General features: G+C 42.5%; 1 protein-coding gene across 4 annotated transcripts in view; it reads right to left on the bottom strand.

The window, feature by feature from the left end:
• WLS (Wnt ligand secretion mediator) overlaps nucleotides 1-11,054 on the bottom strand; it is a 106,535-nt gene that overhangs the window by 20,184 nt on the left and 75,297 nt on the right. For all 4 annotated transcript variants that reach the window (XM_030865907.2, XM_030865909.2, XM_030865906.2 and 1 more), the window contains 5 exons: nucleotides 10,701-10,869; nucleotides 8,480-8,577; nucleotides 8,064-8,127; nucleotides 6,206-6,349; nucleotides 4,920-5,003 (listed from right to left, as the gene is read on the bottom strand). In XM_030865907.2, coding sequence (XP_030721767.1) covers nucleotides 4,920-5,003; nucleotides 6,206-6,349; nucleotides 8,064-8,127; nucleotides 8,480-8,577; nucleotides 10,701-10,869 — 559 coding nt within the window. The remainder of the gene's footprint in view (nucleotides 1-4,919; nucleotides 5,004-6,205; nucleotides 6,350-8,063; nucleotides 8,128-8,479; nucleotides 8,578-10,700; nucleotides 10,870-11,054) is intronic.

Here is an 11,054-nt window from a genome sequence, read left to right as displayed (position 1 = left end):
GAGGCTGGGAGAGCCAAAGGTAATGTGGAGTAAGGCAGTTCTTATTTTCTTCTACTCTGTTAAGGCAGTGGGCCCCTCAGCTAGGGGAAGGGCCTGCAGGAGAGCCTGCTTCCCATAATATAAGCTGGGAATACTCAGTATTGACAACTTTGCTGAAATTGATTCTTGCTGGGACTGGCATAACTGATCCATCTACGGAAACACCTCCCTGCATGCCTGGTACACAATGGCGCGCTACGGACAGATATTTGTTGAATCAATACGGGCAAAAGCACAGGGATGAGTGCAAGAATGCCAGCACAAATACAGGGAGGTAGAAAGGGTGTACAGAAAGAGTCACTTTTAGGAAATATCTAAGAAATAAAAAAATATTGCAGTCCATAGTAAACCAAAATAATTACACTTAAAAGTAAAAGGAGTAGTCAATGACCTAATGAGTAGTCAATAGGTCAAATCATTTAAATAGTGCTCTCTACTATATTCCTTTATTATCACTTAAAACAAATCGTCAACATAGATATTAACAAAGCTAAGACTTGTAGAAATAATAACAAGGATAATGATAGTTAACGTTTATTCAGTGCTAACGATGTGTCAGGCACTATACTAAGAACTGTACGTGGAAGATATCATTTAGTCTTAATAACACTTCTATGAGGTAGGCAGGTAATATCTCCACTCAACTGGTGGTAAACTGTGACACAGAGTATCTTGCCCAGGATTGCTCAGCCAGAAAGGTGTGGCTCTAACCCACCAGAAAGGTGGGTGTTCTTAACCATTATACAACACAAGAGTAGGAATATTATCTTAAATAGGATGAGTCTCTTAGTTAGAGAGACTAAGAGGCAACTATTAGGTCAAATTTCCTTTGAAATTCACTTAATTGAGCACAATATTTATACAGTATGTGTGTGTATATATATATACACACATATACATACACAGGTTTTTATATTCAAATCTGTAATTATATGAACTATGTATCCCAGATGTAGTAATGTTTGGTATATAACAAACTAGATATATATATATATGCAAAATACAGTTTTACAGTAGAAGCACTGAAATGAGATGCTTATACTATGAGGGATGCATTGGAACCAGGACTGGCTGAGGAAACAGTAGATTCAAGCCCCCGTCCCATGCTTGCTTTGGGACACCTGCACTTGTTTAAAATGCAGTTGCAGAATTACCCATACTATTTGATTTGTAATCTCTAAATGCATTACTTCCTGCTGAGGGCAAGGAGTTGAATTTGCATAAACGGACTGTATACATAATGTCACTCTACTGTTTGGAGACCCCATTGTGCTTTCCCCTCTTCTCTCTCAATTACTCATGCCTGAGACATCCTGAGCTCCGAGTACATTCCCACCAATATGTACCACAATAAGCAGCCTCAACAGAGCAGGCCTTGTAAATCCAAAATCTTATTAATGGCAAGGCAAAGAGGTGACAGTCACCCCCTTTAAACTTCCAGAGAGAAAAATCAGGTAGCCCCAACCAAAAAAACAGAAAAAAAGAAAAGAATCTCCCCTCTGCCTGAAGTCTTAATTCTAAAAGTCCCCGTTTTTCCTGATTTCACATTTGAACAATTTACTTTTGTGTGAAACCACCCAATTATACCCCTGTAGCCAAGTGAAGGTCAAATCCCTTTACACCCAGTAGTCTTGACAACCAACATTCCACTTTACAACGAGATTTCCAAATCCCAGACACAGGCTCTCTTACTGGAAACATTTCCTCTGTAAGTAACAGAATGAAGTGATCACATACAAAAAAAGAACTGGGGAAGGCTCTCTGGGAGTTTGCTGCATGTGGCTCGACCTAAATGTCAGGCACCTGGAATCCCCTTAGTGAAGGTCAGTGACCATCTTTCCTGCATTGCACTTCTGTTCCCTACTGCCTGCCATCCCTAAATGGAATGCTTCTTTCTTTTCCAGAGAGAAGGGGCTAAAATACCAGACTGTGACGTGCCATCACTTGGTTGCTATGACTGAGGCCATTTAAATGGCAGGCATTAAAAGACTGCACCTCAGTACCCAACTACAAAGCCTCAAGGTCACTGCATTCCACAGCTTCCGTCGGCCTTTCATTCCTGGCCTCAGAGCTTCAATATCCTGGAGAGATCCCTTCGCATTATATTTCATGAGGCTTAAATGCAAGCTCTCCCATCAAGCCTGAGAGTATAATGGGAGTTTTAATACATTCCTTTTACCTAAGGCTGGGATCTATTTCAGAAAGTTACCCAATAGGTTTTCTTTCAGGTGAGCTCATTGCTGAGACATTCCAAAATGACATTAAAAAATAAATCCTCTGATGATTGTATTAATACAGTACCTGGGACACTGAGAGTTATGCCTGAAAACGTCTTAGATATCTATAAATAAACCTTAAAAAAAAAATAACCCAGCAGGAGGACTATAAAGAGCTAATGGAATCCAAAAGACCTCATCGCTACCCCCTTAGAGTTGAAATCCACTCCAGGCCAACTGTCGCAGCAGATATAAAAAGCCAGCCACAGGCTGCAGCCGTGTTAGAAAATACTGGGCAGCAGAATATGAATCTTTTTCTCTGAAGAAAAGCCACAAACTCTGCGACTTGGAAGGTTGGCCTCCTTTGCTTCGGTGTACTAATGGAACATGTACCAGATTAAATTTGGGCAACATGTAGCCAGCTTAAAGATCAGCCCAAAATCCCTCTTGCCTTCAGATGGGAGAGACGCTCTGCAGAAACAAGAGAGTACGTGGGATGGGATGGGGCCATGGGGCAATGACTTCAGCTTTCTAAAGTAGCAGAAGCACGTGTTAGGAGCAAAGGGGTCCTTTCTTTCTGCCTCCCTGAGAACGTATCTTGGTATTACCTTTTATTCCTCAGCCCATCTTCCTCGAGGTTCTGTTTCTCCAAGGAGTATGTCCTGCTCTCGCAGCCTTGCAGAACTGGTTGTGTTAAGTGTCACAGTGCATTACTGAGGGACTTGAGGACTGAAAAGCATTTTGGGCACATGAGGGAATCAGCCAAGGGATAAGTCTGGTCTCAGACACCCTTGTTTGAGACTCAGCTGGTTGAATAAAAAACTCATTCAGAATCTGAAATATTTTTACTGCCTTTGGAGTGGAGGGTGAAGTTTCCAAGGCTTTATAAACAAACAGTCTGGTACAAACACAGCACTGTTATAGGTCAAAGCAGAGGTGGTGCACAGAACCTCTGAAGATGTGTATGTATATTTGTTGTATTTTTTTCTATTCACATCAGCCTTCAGCAGCAGCACTAACACTGCTCAGTGGGTGTAGCCAACAGGGCTCTAGGGATTAGAGGTACCCTTGGGTATCCTTGGATAGAATTCAAGGGGTCCATGAACTAGAGTGGGAAAAAATTATGTCTTTATTTTCTTTACGTCTTTATTTTTATAAAATTAAAATGGTATAAAATTTTTTACAAAAAATATTTTTTATAAAAAATTTTATAAAATTTTTATAAAATTACGTCTTTTCAGTCTCTAACTGAAAGTTACCATTTCTTTCAATTATGAATGTAAGAAACAAATCCCCATAATATTAGCAATACCTGTAATTCTGTCACCAATAGAAATCATATTTTCATATCGATTACACTTATATATCTGAAATCTCTGTAATATGTATAACTGCAAATGTACATCGCCTATCTATCTATCTATGTATCTGTATGATTCCCTTTGAAATCCAAAGTATTTTGTTCATTTAAAAACATTCAAAGAAGAGGCCTTTGGACGTTTGGAAGGCCATGGCCTTCACCTAAGGTTACCTAAGGGGTCCAGGACACAAAAAAGCTTAGGAGTCCCTCTCCTAAAAGGAAGCTTGCTAGCAAAATGGGGCAAGTCTTGTCCTAAGGCTCTATTTGCACTACTAACATTCTCACTTTTAATCAAATATAGGGATGACAGAGCAGCTGGCAAAGAAAATCAAAAGACTGGATTCTGGTGCCTAACTCACTGTATGTCCTCTGGTACAGCACTCACCCTGCTGCTATTCATAAGAGCGCAGCTACCCACGCTCACAGCTTGCCAGGCCCTCTGCAAATCACTCTGCAAGCATTACTTCATATGATCCTTACAGCCGCCTTCTTCAGGTGGTGCTATTATTATATCCATTTTATGGATAAGAAAATTAAACCTTAGAAGTGTTCAGTAATCCATCCATAGTCCCACCCAGTTGGAAAACATCATAAATGAGAAATGTCTCTGAGGCCATTAGACTTCATATTCTAGCAAACTGGCATAGCAATTCCTATCCTACTTACCCATCAGATTTTTGTGAAGCTCAAAAGTATGAATAGGTACGTAATATGTATGATTTAAACAGTACTTTCCACTTTCCAAAGCAAGTTACCAATATTTAAAAATCATTATCATTACCATTATTGAGATTTTCAAGTAGAGCAAAATGTTGAGCTTTGGAAATAACCAGAAGAAAGATAAAGCTCTATCAAGGAGAATTTTGAATTACATTTCATGTTTAAGTGGCAATATAATTGTTCCAAAGAATGGCTGATGGACTGTAAAAGGATCTATGTTAATGCTAGATAAGGATCAAATCAAATGAATACTTGCTTGTTGGTGATCTGCTGCGGGGTTTGAAAAGTTATTCTCTTAAGTAAATGAAACAAGTGCCCTTCAGTCTAGCTGCAGGCTTTTAATTTAATTAGCAACTTTTTCCTCCTATGAGGCTGTACTGAAAGAAAAATTCAGTCTACCTCTGGCCAGGTGATAACAGTCCCAGATTAGAGCAGCCTAAAAGCAATGGTTTGATCTGCTGCCCAGCATAACAGCCTCTCTGCTCCTTTCACTGCTCCTAAATTCTAGCTCTATAGAATTTTCTGTGCAAAGCAGAGGCACCTTTTCAGGACATTCTCATCCTGACCTCTCAGGGTCAACTTACCTGACTAACGATGAAGAAGATGACAGTCATGGCAGCACAAGCCAAGGTGATAAGCATGAGGAACTTGAACCTGAAAATTAGCCCCTATTAGGAAAGACAGAAACAGCAGTTTAACATTCTACCAGCTACCACCAATCCTTTTCTCAATATATAAATCTATCAAAAGCTAATTTTAAAGAAATCTGTAAAACCAAATCCCTAGGAGTAACAGTAAAATAATTTCACAAAGTAACATTTTTCCTGCAGAGGTGAATATGGCTGGAAAATGTACTGGGCCCAATATTTCCAACGTTCTTATCTGTCATGAAACAGTGATACCAGAGCCTGGGAAATTATATTCACAGCACGTCATGAGGCTGCTAATTTCCCTGCTAAGCTAGTTATGCTTCTCTGCAAGGGTTCAAAGTTACCAAATCCAAGTTTTCTGCAGTTGTAATAAAACTCTGCTCCAGTGAACAAAGAGAAATGTGCATATTAATCAGCATGAAGTGGATTTGGTTGAATTTTCTCATGTGTCACTCCAGCTCTAGACACAGGCAAAGCTTCTGAAAGTGCCCCTGCTTTCCTGAGAGGATTTGAGGGAACCTGTGTTTCAGGGAGAGACGTCTCTTATTCAGGGGCTCTTATTTCCACTGCATATAAAAACCCTGCGGTTCTGCAGTTTCTGTTTCTCTTTGCACAAAGGAATTAGGCCCATGTCTCCAAGGACAGCCACTTAGGCATGAGCCTAAGGGATCCTTGAAAAATTAAGAATGTGTTGCCTGCATTAGCGATGTGAGGCTGTCGTGTGTTTCTCTTGATTAGGGACATGATCTATAAACAGAGCGAGCACCTGCTGGATATTTTAGGGGAAAGTTGGTTAACTGAAGTCTGGAAATCAGATCACCTGGGCTGAACCCCACTCTCAAGGCTGATTTTCAGCAAGAGAACTTTAAATATAGCCTCACTCCAAGCCAACTCCCAATTCTACCATAGTCAGGCCTCCTATCCAGCACACACCCACATTCCATTCCAAAGCTCAAGAACCTGCTGAACAAGTTTACTCCTTATTGGGGATAGAAATACATTTATACCGCAGAAAACTCCAAGATCTAGATAAGCCAGAAAGCTAGATGCCTCTCAGAGTAGGATTTAGCCTCTTATTTTGCCTAGAGGTTCTACATTACATGGGAATCTCTCACTGTGTATTTGAAATAAAAGCTTCCATCTCCCCTACATCTCCAGGTGTAGTGGGGTGTGTGTGTTCACAACAAGTAGTTCCTGAATGAGCCCAGAGATGTGCTCACCTCATAGTGCAGCCGCCGGACTTTGCTCATGGCCGACAGGCTGGACTGCTTCCCGCTGATGTTCCGAAACACCTGAAAGACCATGAAGCACAGAAACAGGAAGTAGAGGCAGAGGCAGATGCCAGCCACAATGATGAAGGCCATCTGATGGCGTCCGGTCAAGGAAATGGCCAGCTCATCGTCAAGGACTCAGTACTTCTCTCCCCATCTCTGTGGGCGATACTCTTTGTCTCCAAATATTTAGGCAATTCTCGGGAGGATAAAAATCTTTTTTTTTTTTCAGTACGCATGCCTCTCACTGTTGTGGCCTCTCCTGTTGCGGAGCACAGGCACCGGACGCGCAGGCTCAGCGGCCATGGCTCACGGGCCCAGCCGCTCCGCGGCATGTGGGATCTTCCCGGACCGGGCCACGAACCTGTGTCCCCTGCATCGGCAGGCGGACTCTCAACCACCGTGCCACCAGGGAAGCCCGTCCCTGGATTTTTATAAAGAGATTGGGATACCCTGGAATCTGAAGGGGATGGAGTGGGGTTGGGTGCAATAGCAGCAGCTGCTGCTACAAGGGATACTGGGCCTGAGACTGCAGGTCTTCAAGTAAAACCAGGGATGAAGTTTGTTGCGATCTTCTCTCACCACGAGAAAAGTCTTGTCAAATGGAACGGGGAGCAGAAGAACTCATGGCCAAAGTGGGAGCTGAGGGTGGGAGCAATATACTCTGAGGCCGATCTTCAAAGCTTAATCTGAGAACCAACCAGGTTTGGGGTAGAGTGAGCTGGCTTGGGAGGCAGGTGACCAGACTCCAAATTTTCCACTCCAGCTCCATGCCAAGTTGCATATTTTAAAAAATTTTAACAAGTGGGAACTCAGCATTTATGTTTCATTAAATAATATATTTAATGCAGTTTCTCTTTCTTTCCTAAAATCAGTGGTACCCTTAGATGAAAAGGGTTGTTTGCTGCAAGACCTGACAATTTATTTGCCTCCTTAGACCTCTATCACATCTATAGAATGAAGGGGTTGAGGCAGACTCAACATTATAAATATTCTTGGTGTCGTGCAGCTCACATTTGAGGGGGTGCGGAGCAGAAAGGGGGAGCTCAACTCTCTCGTCTTTAAAGCAATGATACTATTGATCATGACCAAACAAAGCATATTCACCAGCACATGACAAGATATTATCTATCAAGAAAGAATACAACTCAAGCCCCTTCTCCAGAGGACAGTCTTTTTCTCCTGAAGCACTTAACATATTGTTGAGGAAGATAAAATATTTAAATCCAGCATCCTAAAAGGGATAAGCTAAGACTGTCGCTTCTGCTTCACAAAGATGACTCAGACACTTTATGCCAACCAACCAGAAGCCTGGGCGACTCCTCTGGAACTAATCCCCTTAGCCTTATCTCCACTTGGTCTTGGAAATGAATGGCAGCAGCATGGGATGCCAGCACACCAAAGTCACTGTAAGAAGCCTTGCTCACAGACGACTTCAGAAACAGGCTCTCCCACAGGGGCCCAGAGATGAACCTCCGTGGCTCCAGGGAAAAGCTAGTCATGCTTCAGTCTGCAGTAAACAAGTGTATAATAGATCAGTTAGACAGGCAGCAGTAAGACCAGCTACTCTGATTCTTCTGCCGTGGGGATGTGCTGCTACCTCCTCATTTGGCCTGCTGTCACCCAGGCTTGAAAGCAAGCATTAATTCTCCTCATTATTTGCCTTAATTGTGCTGTTATCATTGGTCTGAAGATCAAAGCCCTGGCTGAGCACATATGGAGAGCATCAGCGGGACTTAGAAAATGATCTTGGGGACCAGGCGGCTATGGGACGAAATAAAACCCTGAGCCCATCAAGAAAGGATACAGCCAGCTCTGTTCCAACATCTGTAGTCCAGATACTGTAGAAGGGATTCGTGAGTTGTACCCCTCTACAAAGAGAAACAAGATGGAAAGGCAAGAAACAATTAATACAGAGGCAAAGGGGAACTTTCCTCCTTACATACTCTCAGCTTTTCAGCCAGAGGGGCGGAGACCGTATTTAGACTAAGTCACGGAGGACTTAAAAGAGAAACGGAGTTTGAAGAATACAATCAGCTCAAATATTTTGTATCTATAAAGAGCTCTGTCTCTGATTTAATCCCAGTGCTTATCTGAGGATGTGACCATGTCCAGTGCTTTCATCCTACAGGCTCCCGACCACCCCCTCTCCTTTTCAAAAGAGCTGGGAGTGGACCTGGTGACATGCATTTCAGCCCAGAGTCCCACGATCCCCCTGCTCACCTCTCACACATGTCAAATATGAAGAGGCAGAAAGAGCCCACAGCAATTGGTCCGACTTGCTTCCAATACCCTGCTATGTGATTCCGTTCATGCTGATCCTGAGGAAAACCAAGTTGAAAAATGAGATAAAGATGTGGGAGAGCAAAGCAATTCTATAGGTGACTCAGTCATCCAACAATCCTTGCTGGCCACCTGTTGTGTATCAAGCATGGTGCTAGACCAGCATACGAGCCCATCCATAAGGGCCCTCATCCTGTCCTCATAAGGACAGGATGCCACAGGAGGGAACACAGAGAAAGGCCTTGTACCTGTCAGGGAGGAAGATATTTTCCTGTACCCTTCTAGGTTCTTCTGGCTGGTCTGACATGAGACAGATTAACAAGGTGAAAATCAAACAAAAGTTTAATAACATAGGATAGTCCCAGGAAAACTGAGTAACTTGCCCAAATGGCCAAAACCCTCACCTCCCTTTTTTTTTGATAGCGATAAATGGGTGGAAAATTTACTTAGAGAAAAATGCACCCATCCGTAATTCCTTCATGATACAGATAAAAAACATAGTGTTCACAAATGGAAAACATTTCTCTAAGTTGTACATAGCTTTTTGTTTTTTTAAAAAAATTACATCATAGAGCCTTATCAACTCTTTCTTAACATCTTCCATAAATTATCTAAAAAATAGATCCACCCTTTGCTTAGCTTTTATAAAGACCTTGACCTAATCACCAGACCGCTGACCCTCACCTCTTAAATACCATCTTCAGCTAAAGACAAAAGAGGCTGTTGGGGGTAGTGGTTTGGGACTTCAAAGGGAAGGAAGGCAATTCACATGGAGATGGAAAAGCAAATGTTTGGTAAATAAATGTTTGCTGGGCCCTGCAGACGCAATGAGATGGAGTAAACTGATTTTTGAGGCCCTGCCTAGAGTTTTCCCCACCACACCCAGCCCAAATTCTTGCAGATGTCTCTGGTGATAGCTCTATTCAGGCAACAGGGCCTCTACTGAAATTCTTTTAGGCAGTTAGGGGGAAGGTCCAAGTTTCTTCCTGAGTCTTTTGAACCTTGATTGTTTCAGTTAGAAATAATTCACACGTCAAAGAGATCTTTTGGTTTTGAGTGGCAAATTCTGCTCCCCTACATACCTTAGATAGTGGAAGTTCTGTGATCCACAAAATAACTCGTTCAGAATTAAATTCCTATGTGACTTATCACTTGTGTTTTTTCAGGTGGAGTAGTTCCCAGAGGACAAAATAAAGACTTAAATGCATTAAAATACGTCAAGTGTAAGAGGTCTCTTATGGTTAGGAAAATAGAAATAAAGTCTATCTTCATTAAAAAGAAGAATGATTCCTCTTGATAGACATACAAAGATGTTAAGAGACAGAAAATGAAGGAATGTAAAGTGAGAAAACAGGGAAAGGTAAAAGACATGCCGTAGCATCCAGGCTAGGCAATCCACCCAGACTGGCTGTCCTGCTGCTGCACCTGAGTCCCCTCAACTCCCATCCCTGCTGCCGAGGGCTGAAGGACCCCTCATGCCCACCCCAGCTGTAAGGAAAAGCCTCTCTCTCCGCTCACTGCTCTTGTGGAAGGGCTGCGAGGCTTCAGAAGCAATGATCCAACCATAAAGGAATTTAAAAACAGTCCGCTCTGCTATGAGGCCCATGTGCCTGACACAAGGACCAAGCTCCAGCTGGCCTATCCTCCTAGCCACAACGTGATGACTGCACCATTCTTATTTTTATCCATGGTATCTTCAACCCCTCTTGAAATATGATTTGGTGTCTGTGCAAACTGAGACCAGGGAGGTCAGTATTTCAGGGTAATAGGGGTTACTAGGCCACCTGGACAAAGTGCCGGCTGGAAAGAGCACGGCCCACATTCTCTGGCGGTTACCTTGGTCCTAGGGACAAGCAGAGCTGAAGCCAAAGGACAAGAAAGAGTGATAATCATGAATGTTTGTGCGTTTACTTTCTGCTAAATATTTATCTATGTTATCTCATTTAAACCTCACGGAAAACCTATACATTAGCCTTTAAAACCCATTTTATAGTTGAGGAACCTGAGATTCCGAGTGGTCAAGTCACTTGCCAGCTAGTTTATAAGTGGTAATGCAGGAACCTGAACCACGAGTCTCACTCCAGGGCTCTTGAGCTCACTACTCCTGTAACCACTAGTTTATTCTGCCTCACCCACTGCCTCTTCCCCAGGGCGCTCTTACCATCATGTGCTCACCACAGAAGATGATCCAGAAGGAGAGAAGCATTGCATAGAAGATGCCCTGTCGGATATCGCCAAACAATAGCATCCAGGTCCAGTCAAACCCAATGGAAAACCATTCCACTGGGATATTGATAAAAGTCATGGAAATCCCAAGGGCAAAGATGACTCTGATGGTGAGACAATATCAGGAAAACTACTTTATTCATCTGGGAGGCAAAACATTTTTGATTTAAAAATCAAAACCCAGTTTTGGGAACTGAGACGTTACATATTGGGACTGAAGCCATATGATCAGTTTCTTTGCTCTCATAATGAGTTTTTACACGGAGATGCTGAATGTCTTCTTTCACTG

The sequence above is a fragment of the Globicephala melas genome, chromosome 1, assembly GCF_963455315.2.
Source record: "Globicephala melas chromosome 1, mGloMel1.2, whole genome shotgun sequence".
Classification (NCBI taxonomy): domain Eukaryota; kingdom Metazoa; phylum Chordata; class Mammalia; order Artiodactyla; family Delphinidae; genus Globicephala; species Globicephala melas.
The sequence above is the reverse complement of the archived record's forward strand: the minus strand, read 5'-3'. Positions and strand labels throughout refer to the sequence as shown.